The sequence below is a fragment of the Aedes albopictus genome, chromosome 3, assembly GCF_035046485.1.
Source record: "Aedes albopictus strain Foshan chromosome 3, AalbF5, whole genome shotgun sequence".
In the NCBI taxonomy this organism is placed as follows: Eukaryota; Metazoa; Arthropoda; class Insecta; order Diptera; family Culicidae; genus Aedes; species Aedes albopictus.
The window spans coordinates 416090830-416115615 of NC_085138.1; the positions used below are offsets into that span (position 1 = coordinate 416090830).

The window sequence follows — 24786 nt, forward strand, 5'->3', positions numbered from 1 at the left end:
GAGCTAGAGCAGAGCTAGAGCAGAGCTAGAGCAGAGCTAGAGCAGAGCTAGAACAGAGCTAGAGCAGAGCTAGAGCAGAGCTAGAGCAGAGCTAGAGCAGAGCTAGAGCAGAGCTAGAGCAGAGCTAGAGCAGAGCTAGAGCAGAGCTAGAGCAGAGCTAGAGCAGAGCTAGAGCAGAGCTAGAGCAGAGCTAGAGCAGAGCTAGAGCAGAGCTAGAGCAGAGCTAGAGCAGAGCTAGAGCAGAGCTAGAGCAGAGCTAGAGCAGAGCTAGAGCAGAGCTAGAGCAGAGCTAGAGCAGAGCTAGAGCAGAGCTAGAGCAGAGCTAGAGCAGAGCTAGAGCAGAGCTAGAGCAGAGCTAGAGCAGAGCTAGAGCAGAGCTAGAGCAGAGCTAGAGCAGAGCTAGAGCAGAGCTAGAGCAGAGCTAGAGCAGAGCTAGAGCAGAGCTAGAGCAGAGCTAGAGCAGAGCTAGAGCAGAGCTAGAGCAGAGCTAGAGCAGAGCTAGAGCAGAGCTAGAGCAGAGCAATTCTGGTCCCCAATTTTAACCACCCTTACCCCCAGTAAACTCACCTGATACAAGCACCGAAAGGAAAACTCCCGCTGGCAGATGATGGCATTGTGGCACCCTTGGACCAGCACCCGTGCCCACGCCGCCATGTCCCGGTTGGTCTCCGAACGCAGCCAATGGCTAACCACACCCCGCGTGGTACCGCAGCGGACGCAAAACACACTGGACTGGGCACTCTGCAAATCAAATTTCGTCGTCTAGAAATGAAGCGATTTGGTTGTGTCACACAGAAACATCTGCCGCCCAATTTGTCCCATCCCATTTGAGGAACTTACCGAGTTTGAACCTACGGTGGAAGTGTTGCCAGCACCGGCCAACCGTGTCGTCACCAGCGGGCTGCACTCGAACGGTCGACTCCACGCCTCCACCGACCAGGGGGCGCTTTCGTACAGTCTGAAATTGAAGAAAGGGGGGAGAAGAAAACCGTCGTCATAAATTTTGGAACCCATTTCGATACGGAGGCGGTCTTCGCCTGATTACGATCAAACAATCTCAGCCAATCGTATATATCGGTTGATTTGAATAAGGATTCGGTTGCTTTGAAATTCATACGGTTTTTCACGCCCAAGCTGGGGGGCAAAGGGGGAGACATCCAAACACCGCAGTAAATTATGCAACTTCTGCCAGATTTCATACGTTCGGAGTTTTCAGCTTCCTTCCCAGTTCCCACCCTTTTTCGTCGTCGATTTCGTTCTGGTCGTCGTCACTCGTCGTTGTCATCATCCATCGACATCATCTTCGAAGTTCAAGTGTGCGCCCTCATCGAGTATGCAAATTTGTTCACACCCTTTTTGGAGGGAAAGAGTGTCTCTTTCCGTCTTGAACGGGTCAGAAGAGATATGGGGAAAAGTCAAAACATAATAGGGGATGGATGGATCTTTGATTTTGCGACCATAATTTAGCTTTCTCATCTTTAACCTTTCCGACGTAAGGAACAGTGTTGGCAGTTTTTTATGAAATAGTAAAAATGTTAATCAATTTTCATTTTTATTTTCTTTTATCGAATGAGTGTAATCAGTTTTGAACCTTTTAATTCCGCCTTGTTATTCCTATCCTTTTACGGATAAAGGATAAGCATAACAGGGCGGAATTAAAAGGTGCAATGTACTGATTGCACTCATTCGAAGAGGGTATTCTGAATACTAATGATCTCAAGAGCTCTTTCAGTTGTTAGGGTTACTTTCAAAGATTTTGTTAGGGTTTTGCTTGGAAATCTATTCGAAAGTCGTTCAGAAAGTCGTCTAAGGACCCAGGTAGCAGTTTGATGCTGTACAAACGTTTCTCCAACTATTATAAATCAGCCTTCATTTGAACAAAAGTTGAGCACAAGTGGTACAATCCTTTATTCAGCTTCTAAACATCTAATTCTGGTGATTTTGCTTAACCTTTAGCTGATTTCAGATTTATTGGAAGGCTAATTGAAGGCTTAATATGCGCTTAATCAGTAATCAATTAAATTTATTTATTGTGTAAAAATAAAATAAAAACACTTTTATGAGCCTATTTTTACCATTAGCTGCGTATATTTCCACCAGAGATGTTTAGGAATGTATAAATTAATCTGTGTAAAAACTTGGAATTAAATTCGGACCTCCTGATTTGTAGTCACTTATCTTAGCTCCTACACCACACACAACTGTATACATACATATCCTCGAAAACAATGGCATTACTTGTTGTGTCTGAATAGTCAAGAACATAAGTTGAACTAAGTATGTATTGAGGATGAAGAAGCGATGTGGACTTCACAAAAACATGCTTGGGCCAGCTGTCAAAAACTATTTGATTAAAGGTTGAACAACAGATGATTAATTCTGCATTCTGGTTACCCAGATGAATAATATTCTATTCAACTTGATATTCAGCCATCTACACTGAAAGACGGCTTGCAGTAATGACAAGCATAAAAATGTTTTTAAATTTACCATGGCATCGACCCACCAACGCTTCTTGTGTGCGTTTTGTTTATTCTCACATCAACCGGTTCGATAGCCAAGTGGTAGCGTGCGAGCCGGGTGATGTCAAGGTTCTTGGTTCGAATCCGGTTGCCAACAGAAACATTTTTTTAATTGAAAATCGAGTCCATGGTAAAATTGAAAACATAATTCTGTTGAATTGAAACGAAACTCAGTTTGCACAAATTTAGTGGCGTTGTTTATTCAAATTGACCCTCAGAATAGTAATTTTTACCGCAAGCCGCCGTTCAGTGTATGTATTGCTGATTAAAGAGGTTGAACAAGCCATACTTCAGATCAATATTTAGCTGTCATTGTGTTTAGACATTGACACCATTAGCCAGGTATTGTTCAGCTATCACTCTCACTGTTCAGCATTCATTGTTATTTGGGGATTTCTGTTGAATTCTTTACGGGATATCTCCTAGGATTTCTATCGCAATTCATTTTTCAAAGTATAAGGCAGTTTATTACAAAATTCTTCCCGCAAATTTCCAACAAAGTTTTCCTACAAGCTTGTCAGAGTTTCATTCTGGATTGCTTCTGGACTTTCTCCCAGAATTTCATTCGATATTTAGTTATTTGACATCTGAATTTTTGACATTTTTGTCTGTAATTTCTATCAAAGCGCCCCCTGGGTTTTCTATACATTTTTCACGGAGTTCCCCTGGTCGCGGGAGATATTTCCCGGAGACCCTAGAAAAGTTTTCCCAAAATTCCTTCAGGAATTTCTCTAAGTGATTTTCCGGAAAAGCTTCCCAATAGGTTCTGTTCGCGAACATACGCTCCAAACGACGGCAGCAGCATGGCCAGCTACGCATCCAGCATCAACCATCGCATCGGAACCGTCATCGATGATCGTCACGAAGCACGCGCACTCACCCGAGCCGACGGGACAGTAGCGACCAGCAGCAAGAGAGTGAGTGCCGTGAGAGCCAGCCGCGAGAGCAGCAGCGAACGCCGCCGCCGTAGCTACCGTCATCATCATCATCATCATCATCATCATCATCGACTCTCGTCGCCCTGCAGCCAGCGTGGTGATGATGGATCGTTCCACACGCGTCGCGTGGTTTCTACACGCGCGTAGAAATTTCCACGTATTTCCAGAAGATTAACATTTGGATATAGGGTAATTCGCTAATTGTTGAACACTACCCAAATGTTGAACAGTTTTTAAATATTTTATTATAAATCTTACTTCAGTAGTTTTTATCTAACGTAAACGTTTAATGTAGATGCTTATACATGTGGGTTACGATATTGCTTTAAATAAGTTACAAAATTATATACAGGGGATAGACAAAATGATCGGGACAGGCAAAATTTTCACTTTCCAAAAAATGTTCAACTAGCTGTAACTTTTCGAAAAGTGCATCAAATATTCTAAAATTTTTACTGTAAGTTCTTCAACTAGTTGTGTATCAGTGGACAAAATTTGGAAAAGATCGGACAATTCTTCACGAAGTTATAAAGATTTTTAAAAAAGATAAAATTATCCGATAGCCAACTTTGAGCTGTTATATCTCCGGATTGAATGAACCGATTGCAATGAAATTTTGACCATTCATGACTTATATAATGAACTCTGGAAAACATTTAACTTGGCTTGAAATTTTTAACAAGCAAAAAAGTTATAGCGATTTTATTTTTTCACGATTTTTTTAGTAAATTGGTCTATTTTTAATATGCATCCCATTACTTTTTCAATTTATTGGCGGCTATGTTGTTACTTTCCTTCAAAACGCATTTATATATAAGTCAATTAGAGGGAAACTAAATGAACTATAATTTGCATCTTGAATTTTGAAACGATGTTGATGTTTTGGATAATTTGGTGTTTTTTTAGGAAAATAATCTAATCTTTATAACTTTCTTCCGTGTTAAGAATATTAAGTTAAGTCAATGGTTTTTCAAAGCTCATTATATAAGTCATAAATGGACAAAATTTCATTGCATTCGGTTCATTGAATCCGGAGTTATAACAGCTCAAAGTTGGCTATCGGATAATTTTACCTTTTTCAAAAATCTTTTTAACTTCGTGAAGAATTGTGCGATCTTTTCCAAATTATGTCCACTGATACACAACTAGTTGAGGAACTTACAGTAAAAATTTAAAAATATTTGATGCACTTTTCAAAAAGTTACAGCTAATTGAACATTTTTTGAAAAGTGAAAATTTTGCCTGTCCCGATCATTTTGTCTATCCCCTGTATATTTTATGTCAAAAAAATTGATTGAAAATTTAGTCTCGCTAATGACACGAAAACTGCACAATATTTAATATTTATTTTAAGAAATTGCTGTTACGAAATAAGCTTTGCTGGCAAATCGACCACAAATATCAAAGGCACACCATAGTTACAAGAACTGGAAGGATGTCCTCAACAGTTTAACATTGTTTAAAATCACATTTTCATTGTATTTTAATTTGAAAAAATATTTTTCTTATCACACTATCATTATGCATCCATGATCCAATTGTTGAACACTGGCACCTATACGATGCCATGACTGCTAGATTTTTTTTCACTTTACCTAACCGTGCATTTCATGGGGTTTCAAGGGCGTTCCAGGGATGTTCTAGGGGTGTTCCAGTGGCATTCAGAAAGATTCCAGTGGTTTTCAATGGGTTTCAAGGGCGTTCCAGAGTTGTTCAAGAGGAATTCAGAGTGTTAAGGGGCTCCCAGGAGTATTTTAAGGCGTTCCAGGAGGCTCAGGAGCAACCCATGGGTTGCCAATGGATTTCAGGGTAGTTCCACGAGTGTTCTTGGGGTTGAGGGGGTCTCATGGGTTTCCAGAAGTGTTTCAAGGGCTTTCAAAGGCATACTTTTCTTCTGTCGTTTTCGCTTCTAATCAAATCTTTTCAGCCATTTTTGCAGCTAGTCATGTTTAAAAGGATTTCAGTCCACTGGAGTTTTTTTAAATGAGCGATTGCTTGCCATTTAAATGAATCGTCACTAGCTTGGACTAGCTGGGCACAAAACACGAAAAACCCGGAAAAAATCCGCCAGAGTGAAAAAATATCGGATGTCGGGTCAAAGTCGGGTCAAATTTTATCAAATGTTTGACCACTGTTGGACTCACATCGGATAATTGTTGGGTCTATGTTGGGTTTGGTTGCCAAAATAAAAACAGGTGAATGATAGGTTGATGTCGGGTTATACGTCATCAATTACGAACAAAGCTTCAACCGTTCAACAATTGGCGAGAACCGTCCAACATTAGGATGAGCTAGCTTAAGGAAGCGTTCAACATTTGGGTTATAGACTTCTCATACAAATGTTCTATTTTTTCTTAGAAAATGGAATTTAAGGGAATACAAATTCAATGGGCAGTATAAGGGATGAGTAGATCTAGACGTTCACTGGATATTTTTCAACTAAAGTAGAATTATGCACGGAAAAACAAACGAAAACCAAAATGCCTATACTAACCGTTCAACAATTGGCGAATTACCCTATAAACGCGACCCGTTCGCAGTAGCGAGTCAGTTTGAATTCAAACAGCGAAAAAGTTACGAGCGTTCGCGTGGTTCAAACAACGCGAAGTGTCAAGTAAAATGTAAATTAGTGAGCAGAGAGAAAAATAAAGTAGTGAAGTTAAGGTGAAAAAAAGTGAATTTTCCTCGCGCTCCAAAATCCCCCGTTCTCTGCTATACCCCGTGCCATACAGTCCAGTGCTTTCGCCTAAAATTACTTGTGTTCATTTTTTTTTTTATTATTATTTTTTTTTTTTTTTTTATTTATTAACGACCTTTTAACTCAATTAAAGTCATTCAGGTCGATCACGTATACAATTTAACAAAATTTACAATTCATTTACAGTTTTGCCTTCCCACGCTTGTATGTTTTCTGCATCCAAGCAACCCACTTATCAGCATCTACATCGAAATCGGGTTCTATTTATAATTGATTTAATAATATATGTATATTTTATAAAATATAATAATATTTATTAATAAATTATAAAATAATTATTTATATATAAATAAACTATGCCGAACAGGTTCTCCCAGGATTTGTGCGAGTCTTCTGCAGAAATTCTTCCAGAGATCTCTCCTCAAGGAGTTTTCAGGTTTATCTTGACATTTCTCGCCCGATTTGATCCGTAGTCCCTCAGATTTTTGTCTCAAAGGTTTCCAAAGTTTTTCCCGGAATCAACCTTATATTTCCACCCAAGATTACAACCTCCAGTTTTTCTGAGATGTCCCAGTTTTTCGGAATTTCTTCCCAAGTTCTTCTTGTTATTTCTCAGTTTCAGTTGAGCTGCCGATGAGTGCACACATATCTATTTTTCGTTCGCTGCGTGAAAGTATAGTCCGTCGTTCGTTTCATCTATTTCGGCTATCGCGTTAGGTGTTTTTTTGTTCTATGCCGAGCACTACCAGGAATCAGTCGAAAAAACGAGTTGATATTAGTCCAACCGAGAGTGAGAAGAACAAGGAATCCACGTCCTCTGAGAATCCAGCGAAGCGTCCTTGGAAAAGCTCCAACGTCACAATGAGTAGGGACATGACTCTTGCTGACCTGCACAAGAAGCGGCGTCGGTGGTGTAGTGGTAAGCGTGGTTGCCTCTCACCCCAGTCGGTCTAGGTTCAATCCTAGTCGACGCCGTCGGTATTTCTGAGACAAAAATATCTGATCACGCCTTCCCTCGGATAGGAAGTAAAGCCGTAGGTCCCGGCCCATGTGTTGATGGGTTCGATATGTAGGGTGTCAGGTGTGTGTGGATGTCTCCCTGACCGTCCGTGTTTAGGCTTAGTACCAGAAATAGGCGGACGTTAAACTAGAGCTGATGCCGAACGGTGTCGGCTCGCCAGAAATAAGAAGAAGAAGAAGAAGACCTGCACAAGTCACTTAAAGGTGAAATCCAATTATCTAAAGAGGAAATCCAGAATAGCATAACGGACATGAAGAGGGAAATCAAGAAACTCAGCACTGAGGTAGATGAAGTCAAGCAGTCCCAAAACTTCATAAACGCAGAGTTTGAACAATTCAAGAGCGGGTTGAGTAAAATCACGAGATTTCATCACAACTGGCTACTATGGAACAAGACCTCAACTTTATTCAGCAAGGACAGCTATCAAACAACTTGCTGATATCGAATGTCATCAGAACTGCCGACGAAGATCTATGTGCTATCTTGGGTAAAATCTGCGAAGTTCTCGAGATCGAATTGCTTGAGCGAGACGTTCTGGTGATCACTCGTTTGGCCACGAGGAATACGAAGCAAATTGAACCGATTCTGGTACAGTTCGCCAATAGATATGTGAAGGACAGAATTATATCTGTAGCAAAAACTGCCTCACTATCATGTCAAAATATCGGGTTCACAATTGATCAGCGCATCTACTTCAACCACCATCTCACGGCATACAATCAAGCGTTGCTACAGTACGTGAGAGCCTACAAAAGAAGACATGGATATAAGTTCGCATGGTTCAGCAAAGGGTACATCTACATCAAGCGGGATGAGAACTCCACAGCTCAACGTATCATCTCACGAGAAGATTTGCCTTCGGATTTTGATGAGTGAATCCGATCTCTTCGCGATACCTCTACATACACATCGACATCGGTTCAACCATGGCGGATTTGGGTGATCATTTGACTAGTATGCAGTGAAGAAAATTGTCAGACAAAAGAGGCACAAAACAAGCAACAAAGAAGGTGCGACGATTAGTCTTTATCCCTACTGGTGACAGATAATGACATGATCTCGAAATTTTTTGTTGCAGACAAAACGGAAGCTGCGTACTTTTCAACTCGTGAATAATCAATTATTACTAACCCAAAGTCGAAACTGTTTGATGATAGAGCTTCACCAGAGTTGCAGTGTTTACCGACTCGAAGTTACCGTTCGAAAATCGCAATGCAAGGCTTAAAAATCTCTAAACTCGTGGTGTACGATATTAATCCCATTATTTTCAAGTTGGGACAAACTTATGTCACATGGGTTGTTTTGTCGCAACAAATACGGGTTGCGACATTGTCATTATTGTTGCGCGATGGTTGAATTTTGATTCACTGGTCAGATGAGATATGGGGAAAAGTCAAAACATCATAGGGGATGGATGGATCTTTGATTTTGCGACCATGATTTAGCTTTATCATCTTCAGCTTTCTTGGCGTTTGGAACAGTTTTATCAGTGCTACTAGCGGTGTAGTAATGCTGGGATTCCAATGGAATTCCTATGAAAATTCGTGTACATATTACGTTGGGATATTAATTTCGAATACAATCGGGTGGTACCGATATAATCCTGGCTATTACTTGTAAACTTTGGAGAATTATTATGCTCTCAAGAACTCTTTCAGTGATAAGGATTCCTGCAGAGATTTGTTAAGGGTTTTGCTTGGAAATCTATTCGAAATTTGTTCAGAAATTCATCTAAGAATGTCTCTTGCAATTTATCTTTCCAGAATTCTTTCTTGAATTCTTTAAGGAATTTCTCCTCCTACTTTTTCTCAAAGTATTTCACAGTTTATTATAGAATTCCTCTTGCAACTTGTCAAAGAAGAACTTCTATGACTTCTTGAAAGTTTGTCGAAATTTATTTCTGGATTTCTTCTGGACTTTCTCTCAGGATTCCATTTGATGTTTCTTTATTTCTCCCAGAACTTCTGACAATTGTTTCTGTGATTTCTACCAAAATGCCTCCTGGGTTTTTGATAACAGTTTTTTGCGGAGATTTCGCAGGAGCTCTTCAGGATTTTTTTCCTGATGTTCGCGGGGGATTCTTCTAGGTGACTCTATAACAGTTATCCGAAAGTTCTTTTAGGGATTTCTTTTAGTAGTTTTCCGGAAAGGCTTTCCCATAGTTTTTCCCTACTTTTTGTGTGTGATTTGTGCTGAAGTTCCTTCAGGAATTTCTCTCAAGGAATTTTCTGGATTGATCTTCACGTTTTTCGCTGGATTTGATCCATAACCCCTCAGAAACTTCTCTCAAAGGTATCCAAAGTTCTCCCCGCAATAATTCTCATATATCTACCCATGATTATTTCCTCAAGTTTTTCTGACTTCTCACAGTTTTTCTCGGATTTCCTCTCGAAAATCCTCTCGTTATTTCTCCAAAAGTCCTTCCTTCCTCCAAAAGTTTTTCGTGAGATATCATAAGGATTTCTTTCGATATTTCTCCGTGAATTTCGATCAAGGAATTTCTTAGCCTATTCCGTGAGGGTCTCTAGGAGCAATACTGGGTAATCTTCTGGAAGAAATTCTTCGATGAACTCATGAATCTCATGAAAAAATCTTGGAGAAAACTCAGGAAGAACTCTGGGAAAAATCCTGCGTGATCCATATGAAAAACTTCTGACGAAATCGGTCGGATTTCAGGAAGAGGTTCAGGGATGAACCTCTGAGAAGAACATAAGGTGAAACACTAAAAATATCGTGAAACAAAACGGAAGAAATCGGTTGCGAAATTCTGAAAGGCATTCTAAGTAGATCAGTTACAGTTAAAAATTTCGTGTTATTTTGCGTTGATTTCGATGTACACATTTAGAGCATCGAAATAAATTGCGTTAGATTTTAAAATTACACGAACTAAATAGCGAGTCGTGTAAAATTAAGTTTCGTTGAAATTTCAACGATTTGCTCAATTCATATGCTGCTGCATTTCTCATGGAAGTTTTGTTTTACTTTTCATGCTGTGCTGCCCATCTAATCGAATCAAAATCGATGGCCTGATTCCTTACGTGAAGGAGCAAATATCCATTGTCCTGTTTTGCCATAAATTGCGCCATCAATTCTGTCCACGATGCAAGCTAATTTCAAAACAAAGCACAGGGAGACTATGGCAAACGTTTAAAGACTGCCAAGGCCTAAAACACCACCTTTTCCGCTTAGACATTTACTATTTAAGATTTGGGCATTTGAGATTCAGGTGCAACGTTGAACTGGGATTCCAAGATGTTTGTACTTGAGAATATCCATAGGGGATAAAACACTGCAATAGGGGATAAACACTGCAATACTGCTGGGAAGGGCAACTTCTTCTAGCCGCCGAAATGAGCAGCTACACTAAACAATCCACAAGATTCTTATACCGATTTAAGAGGATGAAGAATTGCTCACCAGCTGGCTGAATGGGCCCATATGACCAATCTACAGGAAAAGGCACAAACTTAAGTGATCAAATAGCATTGAGATTACCCTATTAAGAGACGTAACACTGACCAAGTTTCCATAATGACCATTTAAAATTTACAAAGTAGTGACCTTCACAATCACACGCCCACGCATTTATTACTTTGCGTTTGATCTTTCACAAACCCGCCTTCTGCTGTAGACGTTGTACAATGCATTGCTCGCATATAGGACCTTCATCAGGGACTCTAAAAAATGATTGTTCATTTTATTTAATGATTTTTACAAAAATAGTTCAAATAACATTTTTTTAACAATTATCACAGATTCTTCGTCTAATGTGTTCTGTTGAACAAAGGTTGTCCAGCGAATTGAATTTTTGCGATCAAAAACATACATAATTACAAAAGCTATTCTTCGCAATTTTCATTCTTCCCAAGCAATTTTCTGCAGTATACTTACTTCCTCACAGCAGTTAACGGTTGGGATTCGGTAATCGTGGAAAAACCCTTCCGGAATTTTACCGCACTAGAATTTGACACCTCGCGCTTGATCGATCACCATTGACTAATCCGATTTCCCGTGTTAATCTATCTGTAAAAACTTTGTAAACATCTTTTGTTCTCGCGTATATAGATAGGCTTGCAGTAGGTTTCGTGAGACTTTTTTTTGGACAACTCAATTGCTTTCTGTGTTTATCATGTGTGTTTTTACAATCGATCTTTGCTGCTGGTGTGCGTGTTCAGAATCATCTTGGAGTGTGTATTGGTGTTAGTGTTGAGTTTTACAATTTTGTGCGAGTTTGTTTTTATCATTAAATAAAATAAACAATAATTTTAGAGTCCCTGGCGAAGGTCCTATATGCGACCGAAACGTTGGACGAAATTAAATAGCAGTATTTGAATCTTGTCGAGACTGAAAAAAGCCATTTTCAAGTGACATTCCGACAGTATCGACAGCTATAAAAAATCGTTGACAAAAACGACATTCCTAGGAAACTAACCAGACTGATCAAAGCAACGTTGGATGGTGTACAATACTGCGTAAGGGTTTCGGGAGAACTATCCAATTTGGATCTCGTCAGAGATAGAATCGGAGTGACGGATTCTCATGTCTTTTCTTCAATATCGCTCTGATATGTATGATGCGATGAGCCGGGCTCAACATCCGAGGTATAATTTTCATGTAATCCGGTCAATATGTGTGCTTTGAGAATGACATGGACTCAATCGCCAGAACATTTGGAACGGTGGCGTCGAACGGCGAATGCGTCAAAACAAAGTACATGATAGTAGGTAAACACAGGTGGAACCGAAAACGACAGGATTCAGCTAAGAAGAAATGTCAAGATCGACGAGGATACCTTCGAAGTAAGGAGTGTATCGTAAATTACAGTAGACGTTCGCTCGGTGCAAACGCTTTAACTGCAATGCTTTTTAACTGCAAGTCCGCTAAGTGCAACAATTTTGCAGTTATCGCACCGCTATCCGTAAAAACGAAACGTCAATAGCGATGCGATGTTTTTCGCATGCACTTTGGTTGCAGTGCGATGTTTTTCGTATGCACATTGGCTGCATTCTGCAGCAACTGACAGTTCTTTGACGTCTGTCAGTCGTTGCAGTTATCGAATTTTATTCGCTAAGTGCAACGTAAACATGTTGCAGTTATCGAACGTCTACTTACTGTAGTTGAAAATGTTTACAATACCGTCTACCCCCATTGGTTTGACCTCATCTAATCTGAACACTTTTTAATTTGACCCCCTCTAATCTGCACATCGTTCAAACTAAAAATGGTTCAAACATCATTCTGCTCATGGAGCGTGGTGAAACGGAACGCAGAATGAAAACAAAACAGCAAAAAGGGTTACCATCAGTGTGTTTTGCGATGCTCACAGGGTAACTAGAAGTTCACCTGAACCCCGTTGGTTTGTATGAGGTGTCGTTCAAACCAACGGGGGTAGACGGTAGCCTCAAGAATAGTTTAATACAACTTTTATGTAATTGCATTTTTGGAGATACTGTATAAATCCTTGAAAAAAGAAATGGCTTTTATGATTTTCTAAAAATGTTCTTTTAACTGGGTTTTTAACCTAGATTACGGAACACATGTTTTTAAATTTTTGCACACCATCTAAAAATTGAAATTGCGAAAAAAAGTTCGATAATGTTCGAAAATTGTTAACTTTTTTGTGCAAATATAATAAGCTCCAGAATCCTCATGATATAGGCAAATTATTTTCTTCAAGAAAAATCTTCACTGCATTTACGCGCAATTCTTAAAAATGAAAAAGGCCATTTTTGAGGACCCCCTTTTTTCTATGCTCCTCCAAATCATGCTTACGCAAATAAAAAATACATATAATGAAAAATTCGTATTTTTTTAAATAGGGTCGATATGTTTTTTAATATATGGACGAGAGTAAGTTAGAGCAAAAAAAAAAAAAGAATTTTTGAACCTTCTAAGACAGTGGTGCTCAGGCTGAGGGATACCGCGGGCCAAATTTACAATTCGGGATCGACCTGTGGGCCACAAAGAATATAGATGCACAAAAACAACTAAAAGAACAATGCTTATCAAAACGGTAAGTGACATAATTTATAATGTGCTCCCTTTTGGAGTATCTATTTTTCTTAAAGTGACAACAATTGTCTCATAAACTGTGGATTTTCCTGGTTCTACTATATATTTTGCTCTTTATTTTGTATTTTAAGGAAAAAATCAATTTGGATTCATAGAATTGGTTTAAAAAATAATTGAGTTTCAATTTTAAATTTCAAAATTTAAAACTTAAACAAACAATTTCGGAGTCGTCCCTAAAATTTCGTTGAAGCCACTTCAGGAATTTCTCATGCAATTTTTATAAGAATTTCTTCTGATCAGCTCCACAAATGTATGCTGGATTTTCTCCTAAAATTTCTTCTGGAGTTGCTTCTCTTGAAATTGCTTATCCAAATTTCAAGTTTTTCTCCTAGAATGGTTTTGGGATTTTTCCTGAAACTTTTTCTGGTATTTTTCCTAAGGTTTCTTGAAGATTTTAGTGAAGTTATTCCATAAGTTTCTTCTAAAGTTGCTCTCGAAGGGTTTCATTATATTTCTTCAAAAAAAAAAAATATTTTGACGTTTTCTATGAACTTCTACAAAACCCAAAATTTTTAATAAGTATTTCCCAAAGTTCCTCCAGGAATGTCCCTAGAATTCCTTCAAGTTTTTATGTAAGGCTGCATCCGTAATTTTTCCTAAAGCTGCTCCAATTTTTTCTCCTTGAGATTCTTCACAGTTATCTCCGAAAGTTTCTTCAAAATTTTCAAAATTATCTTCTGAAGTTGCTGCCTGAGTTGATTCAAAATTAATGTTCAAATTTTTCTCAGGCGTTCTAGACATCTTTTTTTTTGCAGTTGATCCTGGAATCTTGTTTGTAGTTACTACAAAATATTTCCTTTTTGTTGCTCCAGAAATTTCTTCAAAAGTTGTTTAAAAATTTTCTGCTAGAATGGCACCAAAACTTTTTTTTTCATGGCTTAGTTGAAACGCCGGAATATTTCAGAGTCGTGAGTTTGAATCTCACGGATTGTTATTTTTGTTTATTTATCATTCTGATTTGTGTTCAACACTGTGTCATCATCTAAACTTCTTGTGTTTAATTTCTTAAGAAATTTAACGATATATTTCCAAGAGACGAAACAGCCAAGGGCTGAAAGTCTCATAATAAAGACAAATCAATCAAATCAACGAGATATTCGTTTCTAAGTACTCCGCGGGCCGCATCTCAAGGCTTGAAGGGCCGCATGCGGCCCGTGGGCCGCAGGATGAGCACCACTGATTCTAAGATATTAAAAGCAGAACTTCAAAGTTTGACCAAAAAATAGACGTTTTTTGGAGTGGACCATTTTGTAGATATAGGAGATTTATCTATCGAAAATATGAATTTTGAAAGTCGGTGTTGAATGATATGTTATGTGTACATAACTGTTAACAAGCAGCAATATTTTCCAGATTTTTTATCGTACAAATTTTATTACACACTTATTTTAGAGTCCCTTGTTCGGCTGTTCTATTTTCGGTAAAAGTTCGGATTACCGAAGTTCAGCACAGTTTTACCGAAGTTCGGCTATTTTTTACCGAACGTTCGGTAAACATTACCGATGATTCAGTAGAGTTTACCGAACGTTCGGTAATTTTTCGACGAACTTCGGTAATATGTTGCTGAACATTCGATAATCTGAACTTTTACCGAAAATAGAACAGCTGAATACGGTACTTTATTTTTAGTGTGTAGCTACAGATTTTTGAAATGTTGAACAATCCTAACAAAATTGCATTTTGTGCAGATTTTCATTTTATGAGGTGCATTCATTTAACCATATTTTCAATAATACTAAACATTTTCTATTTTTTTCCAAGCTGTTCTAAACTTAACTATATTGTGAATGTTTTGAGGTTATGGCTTTCAGTCTTGGAAGAAAAACTCAAAAACGGATTGTTAAGTCTTCATCCGACGTTTCGGTCACTATATTGTGCCTTTCTCAAGGATTTAACTATGCTCCGTTCTCTCGTAACATAGGCCCACAGCATAGGCCAAATTTGTCCCAGACGAACGTATCGTCTGCCGCCTGCGGCGGTGGTTCGGTAGAGGGGAATTCCGAAAACGATCCGGGTCGCAGAACTACGATGCAGTTGCCTGTTTGGCGCCACTTTTACTCTGAGTAAAAGTGGCGCCAAACAGGCAACTGCATCGTAGTTCTACGACCCGGATCGTTTTCGGAATTCCCCTCTACCGAACCACCGCCGCAGGCGGCAGACGATACGTTCGTCTGGGACAAATTTGGCCTATGCTGTGGGCCTATGTTACGAGAGAACGGAGCATAGTTAAATCCTTGAGAAAGGCACAATATAGTGACCGAAACGTCGGATGAAGACTTAACAATCCGTTTTTGAGTTTTTCTTCCAAGACTGAAAGCCATAGCCTCAAAACATAAGATCAACAGTCGATTCCTTAAGAAATATATTGTGAATATTTCATAGAAGAGCCGAAATAAAAAGACCATCCCAGCTTCGAGTTAGAGCATCCTGAACATTTTCAACTACTTTCCGATACACTCCTTAGTAGAGGATTTTGTCTACCTCCGATCCTATCTGACGACTGACCATAATGTGAGTTCGGAAATTGCGAAGACGCATCATCAGTGAAAGTCGTGCTTAATAAGGGCTCCAAAAGAAACTATGGTCCAAAAAGATTGATTCCTGCACCAAATGCCCCATGTAAAGGGTGAGTCATTAATTATTGTGCCACCCTACATTCAACTGATTCGCAAATTGTCTACAGTTAACGAAATGAAACCGAATTTTTACAGAAGTTTAGTATATATATGTATTTCAACTTTTTGGTATAGGTTCAAATTTAGGATGTGTTTTAGTGAAATTCACGACATTTTCAATTAACGCCCTCCATGTGGACATGTTCAGGCTCCACTTGAAACAAATAATTAAAGCTCTCTGGTTTGTTTATATGCATCGTGCCTGATTTTCACCCAGCTCCAAGCTTATGTTTCACTAACAACCATTCCTGAAACCTATTGATGAACATTAAGATGATCCGATAATGTATAATCATTTATTGTTCCAGGGCGCGAAACCATGTTTTTAGATTTTAGCATGTGATTGTACAACATCGTTTTTAGAACTGTTAACTAAATTTATTCTATATCGACCGAAATCTCACTGATAACTGCTCAATTCATTATATGTAAACAAGAGACTATAAGGAGAAACTGTGCAAAATTTGGTTGATTTTGGTGAAGTAGGAAAAAAGTTACGTTAATTTAAAAATGGCACAATAATTATCGACTCACCCTTTACATGTTGAAAACGCTCATAAGATCGGTGGTCCTCTTCGAATACGAGTTGTAAACCATGCTCAAGGATGACCTGCAGGCACCAGGAGTTTCGGAGCAAAGCGTGTTAATGACGATCAGTTGTAGAGTTCTTTCTCAGAATCATACCAGATTGGACAACTTTAGACCTTCAACAAACGACGGTTACCCTAAATGGTGACTCGTCGTCTAAATGAATGCATTCAAACAAATTAAACAATTACCACAATAGCTCACAGTAATGGTCGCAGTGGTTCAAATAATAAAAAAAAAGATGATCATCGGTGGTATGTAGAAGAATGGTGTGTAGCTGCGAAGAATGAAGTATGAGCTTGCTGAGCTCTACGGTGAACCCAAGAAGGTGGCCAAAGTCGAAAGGATATGGTGGACAGGGCATGTTGAAAGGTTGCAACATAACAATCCTGCAAAGATTATGTTAGCAAGAAATCAACAAACCGGAGCATTGCGGACAGAAGGGGCGAAGACCAGGTCGATATTGAAAAGAACCAGCAAGTAATAAAATTATGAGGCGCATAATTGTTGACCCAGTCTTCCCTGTGTAGATCTATGATGCCTGCAGAACTGGCAACACTGTTCAGTGTTCATTCGCTGTTTTAACACTACCAGACGTGTCGATTCAAAAATTACCAAATCATGGTAACCGCAGAGCGCAAAAAATACTCCCACTTCCCGTGTTCTCCAGCGGAACAATGTGGGAACGCACGGCACTTTAGTAAGCGAAAAAAAAGACCTTGATGACTGTTTAATGAGGATAATGTGACCTGGGCCTGGGACGGTCGGGATAATGCTTTCACTCCCCAGCAGTCGTCGTCGTCGTCGTCATCATCGTCGGCGGGTTTGGTCCATTATCCTTCATATTCGTTTTCGACAGGGGCGTTAAAGGTTGGGTTTTAAGTAACGGCAAGTGGGAGTTTTTTTTAGAGCATGGGAGATCATTATTTTTACATCACGACAATCAGTACGGGGGCGTACAAAAAACAGTAATGGGCCAAGTCGTAAAACAATCAAACATATTTTAACTTTGGGTGCTGCAGGTGAACGAGTTACTTCGGGTACTTAGATTTGAAGTAATTTAAAAATAATTGCTCCTTCGAAATGGAAGTAGATTGAGCGAAATCTCTGCTTTATGGGTCCCTCATTTCCATCCAAGATTTGCCTCAAACTTTCAGCACTCCGGTTCAACTTTGGCTCATTTGACAACACCACAACCCATTATCGCACACCCACAACCCCATGGTATGCAAAGTGTAGTTTATCTTCCCGTACAAGGCGCAATTTACATTCAAACAACTAACAAACACCAACTTGAACTCTGCGCCCTGGCGTTGCCGTTGTTGTTAGAGCTAAAAGAGGCGAAAACTTTCCTGACGGTTCGCTATCTCTAACCAAAGCCAAAGGGAACTCACAAGCCAAGCCATCCATCCGAGATCCTAGACTATCTCTACCCGTATTATTTCCCCGACTTCTAAACCCACAAAACTGGCAGCCAAATGTGGCTTGAAGTCAGTCGAACATCATCCAAGATATATTACGTTCCTCCACAGCTGTACGTACGGTATGTACCACATCCATCGTTGTAGTTTTATGTACAGCTGGTTGGCATCCCATCGCATCGCATCGTGGCGGAGGTACGGTTTTTTGCAAATGTGATTCCTCTTCCCGTCCTCATCCGACCGAAAGCACAGGAGAACAACTTTGGCAATTTAAAATTTCGACGATTCCAACTTCCAACGATGATGGGGGTGCGGGTGCAGGTTAATCTCCCACATCGAAAACCATAAACATTTGCACACGCACACAGGCACACATACACACGTGGTTGACTGGTTCGACAATTGAAATTCACCTGACTTTTGACTTGGTGACCCGGTCGACTGAAACGCAGCAGCAGCAGCAAATGCTTTGTCGTGCCGGAGCTCGTCTTAGGTCTTAGTGCCTATGTAATCCAGTTAACTGCTCGAGCCACCACAGCTTGCTCCGTAGAGTTCAATGTGATTAGCTGCATTGTCGGTTCGGATCGTCTCAACTGGCACACCTGAGTGGATGAGCGTGACAAAAGTTTAGCCGAGTTGAAACCGGCAAATCTTGTGAATTATTCTTAGAATTTTTTTTTTCAGGCGTATGGTATGATAATTCTTATCTCTTATCTCTTATCTCTTATCTCTTATCTCTTATCTCTTATCTCTTATCTCTTATCTCTTATCTCTTATCTCTTATCTCTTATCTCTTATCTCTTATCTCTTATCTCTTATCTCTTATCTCTTATCTCTTATCTCTTATCTCTTATCTCTTATCTCTTATCTCTTATCTCTTATCTCTTATCTCTTATCTCTTATCTCTTATCTCTTATCTCTTATCTCTTATCTCTTATCTCTTATCTCTTATCTCTTATCTCTTATCTCTTATCTCTTATCTCTTATCTCTTATCTCTTATCTCTTATCTCTTATCTCTTATCTCTTATCTCTTATCTCTTATCTCTTATCTCTTATCTCTTATCTCTTATCTCTTATCTCTTATCTCTTATCTCTTATCTCTTATCTCTTATCTCTTATCTCTTATCTCTTATCTCTTATCTCTTATCTCTTATCTCTTATCTCTTATCTCTTATCTCTTATCTCTTATCTCTTATCTCTTATCTCTTATCTCTTATCTCTTATCTCTTATCTCTTATCTCTTATCTCTTATCTCTTATCTCTTATCTCTTATCTCTTATCTCTTATCTCTTATCTCTTATCTCTTATCTCTTATCTCTTATCTCTTATCTCTTATCTCTTATCTCTTATCTCTTATCTCTTATCTCTTATCTCTTATCTCTTATCTCTTATCTCTTATCTCTTATCTCTTATATCTTATCTCTTATCTCTTATCTCTTATCTCTTATCTCTTATCTCTTATCTCTTATCTCTTATCTCTTATCTCTTATCTCTTATCTCTTATCTCTTATCTCTTATCTCTTATCTCTTATCTCTTATCTCTTATCTCTTATCTCTTATCTCTTATCTCTTATATCTTTGTCGGCTGTTCGGGTTCGTTTGGAAGTTGACCATCAATGTTAACTTCTTTTCCCGATCAGCCTAGATAGCTGTGTAGTGTCGGTAGCGGTTGTCTCAATTGGCTAAGAATAACACTACGGACCGCCTGATCCAGTGGTAAGAGTCCACTAAACAGGTGACCCCTAATTCATGGTGTTATGCGGCTTTATGCTTACCGTGCCAAAGAATGAATGGTTAGGGGGGTCTAATAAAAACCTAACCACAAACGGAGCCTGTGGAGAATTAGGGCGTCCTCGACAGTATTACGCCCTTACTGCGCTAACCGGAGCAATGGTGCAGTGGACCTTGCGTTTCTCCGAGATAATCAGTTGCCCTTCTTAAGTCTCAAATTTGAGGCTAAATAAGGGCAGGGTTATTCAAATGTTGATAATTAGCTTACATTACTGCCTATATGGGTTCGCTAAATGCGTTTTCGCCATTGGCGTTTTTCAATTGACACCAATTTGGTTCGTCGTTGATGTTTCCTTTTTGTGCTGTGATTGTGAAGAGTGTAATCCTGTCTAGTTTGGGTAGTGGCTACGGCAAGGAAACCTCAGACCAATTTTCAGCGTAAAAAGCGTATGTAGCCCAAGTGGATCTACTTCAAAAAATTCATTTTCGTAGGCTAACTTCTGTACATATAGGTTACCTTGTGAACCCAGCTTTGCTTTTTTCATTATAGATGAACTGTCGTGCCTCGAGCATGCTATATTTTAGAATAACGTTAACCGTATGTTTCAACCTTTCCTTGTGGATGTCTTCAAGCAAGCTCTTGTTTTCAGCATCTTTTCGCTGATATTTGGCATCTGAAGTAGCTCAAACATTGATTTGAGATGCTTCAGTTTGATGGAATACTTAGGTAGTACAGTTCATGGTTAACTTAACATAGAATTGCACCTAACCCAACTCTGCATGAGCAGAACTTGTCATGAGTTGACTGATTGGCCTGTGTCAGATGAGGACCCTCTATTTGACCTTTTTGCACTTTGGAGTGTTCCTTCGCAAACTTTGCGTATTCAGGCGTCCCTGCTCAACAAGCTAGGGTACCTGTAATAATTGGTTGCTATCGCATTTTATGGATAACTCGCTTCCATTGCTACTCCAAGAGAGTTTCATTATGGTTTTGTTATTACAACGCCCTTCATTGTGGTATACCATAGCTACTGCTTTGAAAGAAGCTTGTCCTCTGCGGTCTGTGCGGACCGCAAGAGGTATTCCTGAATGGAACTCGGACCTGTCCAAGTTCTAAAAATCTTCGGATAAACCAGTCTTTTGTATAGCTACGAATCTTTAGCTTCTACCCCGAGGATTGTAGCTAGAGAATCGATTTAGTGGGCTCTAAAAAGCTCTGCTTAGTTCAAATCTCCTGGAGCAAATGGGGCTTTGTCCTATTTTTCTCCAGCGGGATTTGAGTTTTTCAAACATGTTTTGAACTCTTGTAGTTTTCTATTGGGTATTTTCATGGCGTGAAATTACTCTGTAATTATATCCCGAAAGGGTGCGTGCGTTGTAAAAAGAAGGAATAAGTTCCAGATTTATCTGGTTACGTCGTTCTTTCTGAAATGCTCGAAACGCATTGTCGATTGTCACATCTGTGATGTTCGTCTGTCTAACTCACATGTCTCCCAATGTGGGATGTCCACAGTGACTCTTTTACACAAAGTTGTATACGTTTTCAAGAAAGCACTCGCTCAAACGTAGTTTTTGCTTGGGTGATTTCTTGAATATTGAGGATGCTTTTGATGACGTGCCTTTCTATGTCATATTGAAAGTCGCATGACGTCGCAAGCTACCTCCAATGAGCTATAGGCTCTTTTTACGCTTATGCGTTTTACAGTGTCCTTTTCAGGGCACTGATTAACCCCGTTGTGGTATGAGCTATGAGCTCTCGTTGCGCTTATGCGTTCATTCCCTCTTCTAGGGCACCCCTTCCTATTTCATCACCTTTCCCTTTCCCTATTCCCATCCCTTGTCCCATTCTCCCTCAGGTAAATGATGAAATAGGCTCATATGTATGGCGATGGCACAAATGTCCCAAATGGAGGATAACGTGCCTCTGGAGCCGGCCTTCTGATACCTGATACCTGATACCTTATCTCTTATCTCTTATCTCTTATCTCTTATCTCTTATCTCTTATCTCTTATCTCTTATCTCTTATCTCTTATCTCTTATCTCTTATCTCTTATCTCTTATCTCTTATCTCTTATCTCTTATCTCTTATCTCTTATCTCTTATCTCTTATCTCTTATCTCTTATCTCTTATCTCTTATCTCTTATCTCTTATCTCTTATCTCTTATCTCTTATCTCTTATCTCTTATCTCTTATCTCTTATCTCTTATCTCTTATCTCTTATCTCTAAAATCATCTCTCATGTCTCATCATTCATCATTTATCTTTCATTTCTCATCTCTCATCTCTTATGTACCATATTTCATCATCATCATCATCATCATCTATCATCTTTCATTTCTCATCTCTCATCTTATATATCTCATCTTTTATATCTCATATTTCATCTCGCACTCTAGCGTGCACAGCTTTTCATTTTCCTTTATTCACTCTTGTTAACTTACACGAGGAAAAGAAAGATAATAGAGGGAGCATTTGCCCACTCTTTTATCTCGCTCATTCTTGTGTTTATCAAGAAAAATGACGAAAAAGTGTAAAATTTTCGCACGTTTGTGATCTCCCATCATCTCGCTCTTCTATCATCTCTCATTTCATATCTTCAATCTCATCTTTCATCTCTCCTCTTTCACCTCTTATCGCTCATCTTTATCATCATCATCTCTCATCTTTCATTTCCCATAAATTTCTAATCACTCATCCCTCATCTCGCATATCCTACCTATCTAAGCTCTCAGCTTATATCTCATTTTCACCTCTCATCTCTTATTTATCATCTCTGATCTCTCACCTCACATTTCTTATCTTTCATCTATCATATCTCATCACCATAACCATCATCACCATCAACATCTCTTATCATCATCATCATCTCTCATTTACCATCTCTCATTTCAATTTGTTATCTCTCATTTCTCATCTCTCATCTCCAAATTTTACTTTCTTATTTCTCATTTTATCTCTGTTTTCTCATCATCAACATCATTCCTGATAACTAATCTTTCATCTTTCATCATCATCGTCATCACCATTTCTCATTATCATCTTTAATCTTTCGCCTTTTATATCCTATCTCTTATCTTATATCTCTCATCTCTCATCTTTCATATTTTATGTTTCATTATTATGAGAATAATCTCTCATTTTTCATCTCTCATCTCTTATTTCACATCTTTCTTCTTTTTTCTATCACCTCTCATCATCATTATGATCATCTCTCACCTTAAATCTCTCATCACTCATCTCGCATCTCTCACCTCTTATCTCTCAACCTTCATCTCACACTTTATCTCTAATCTTTCATTTCTCAAACCTCTCACATCTCATTTTTCATCTCTAATTCCTTAACATTATCATTATCATCTCACATCGAATCGCCATAATTTTCATCATCATCAGCCTTCTGATTTTTTTACTATGGCTTACCCTCCAAGGAAATTTAACACTGGCTTACACTTACTCTGGCGGGGGAATTCATCATCGGCTTACCCTCTCGGGGGAATTGCCTCTTTATTATGGCGTACCCTCTCGGGGAAATTCGTCATTTACTATCACCCTCATTCTTGTTTACGGGCGTATCGACTTTCGAACGTATTTGATTCGTTCGAATCCGTATCGCATTTGATTTTGCTGGCGTAAACGGGAATGCGAACCATTTACGTTCGATAGTGGATTCGATCGAAAACAAGAATTAGGGTGACTATATCTAACTCTCTCAATTGGACCACTCTCTTCCTCTTTCAATCGTACTATTTCTCGCTCTGCACCTGAAAAATTTAACGACTCCTCAATCTGGACACGCAACATAAATGCTCAACAATAAATGAAACTATTGACTTCTCAAAACTATTACAGAGCGAAGCGCACATTTTTACATTTTCAGCACCAAACCTGAATGCAGGAACGGAGACTGGAACACAGAAACGAAGCCTTCTCCTTTTCTCCACAACTGGACCAACTACAATATTTCCCTCAAAGGTTACTAATACCGTTGTCACAAAGAATCAAGCCACGCGAACCCTACCGATGAAAGGAAAAATGCTGATGCCCCTCCTGCACAAAACCGCTGGCAGTCACCGCCGCGGTTCCAACGGGTTTCAGAGGGATACCTGGTGGTCTCAGGGGCGTTTCAAGAGGTTTTTAGAAGCCTTCAAGGGAGCGCTATGAGGTTTCAGGGGTGCTTCAATTCATCTCAGGGGAGTTCCATGTGGCCTCAAGAGCGCTTCAAGGCATTTCTGGGAATTTTAGGGGGTACCAAAAGATCTCAGGGGCGTTTCAATGTGGGTTCAGGGGGTCTCAAGAACGCTTCAGGCGGTTTTAGGAGACTCGCAGATGGCCTTATGGACGCTTCTCAGAGGGTTCCAGGGTAATTCCAGAGGATCTCAGAGGCGTTTCACGAGGTTTTAGGCATACCAGGAGATCTCATGGGCGTATAAAGATGGTCACTGGTGCTGGTATCTCAGGCGATTTCAGGTGGTTTCTAGAGGCCTTCAAAGGAGCCTGATAGGGTTTCAGGGGCGTTTTTGTAGATCTCAGGGGGATTCCATGGGTCCTCAGGGGAACTTCCAACGGTCTAAGGGGGTTCCAGGGCCTCAGAAATGATTCAAAGGGTCTCACGGGCGTTCCAGGAAGTCTCATGGGCGTTTATGGTTGTTTCAGAGGGTCACATAGAGGCTTCAGGGGATTACATGAGAAGTAAGGGACGTTCAAGAGAGTCTCAGGGTCCTCTCATGCGGTTTTAGGAGGTTACAGGGGCTCTCAGGGGCGCTTCATGAGTCTCAGGGGCATTTCATGAGTCTCAGGGACTTCAGGGGGCTTCAAGGACGCTTCGATGGGTCTCAGGGGGTTTCGTGAAACTTCCAGAGGTTCTCAGGGACGTTTCAGAGGGGTACCAGAAGATGTTAAAAGCTTTTCACGGAGTCCCAGAAGCATGCAGGGGGCACAATCTGGTCTTTCTGGCGTTTAAAGGAGTCTCAGGGTTGTTCATGGGGCTGTAGCGGATTACAGAGGTCTCCATGGGGGGATCTTAGGGGACTTCAGTGGAGCCAACAGAATTTCCAGGGCGGCTTAGAGAAGCTTCATAGACACTCAGGGGTTCTATGGTAGCACTGACGAACCAACGT

At 39.6% G+C, this 24786-nt stretch overlaps 1 protein-coding gene across 3 annotated transcripts in view; it reads right to left on the reverse strand.

Annotated features, from left to right (window-relative positions):
* Window positions 1-24786, reverse strand: part of LOC109622131 (beta-1-syntrophin) — an 804166-nt gene that overhangs the window by 14163 nt on the left and 765217 nt on the right. For 2 of the 3 annotated variants that reach the window (XM_029875687.2, XM_029875686.2), the window contains exons 9-10: window positions 841-958; window positions 568-762 (exon numbers count right to left, since the gene is read on the reverse strand). In XM_029875687.2, coding sequence (XP_029731547.1) covers window positions 568-762; window positions 841-958 — 313 coding nt within the window. The remainder of the gene's footprint in view (window positions 1-567; window positions 763-840; window positions 959-24786) is intronic. The other variant, XM_029875688.2, reaches the window with a different exon arrangement.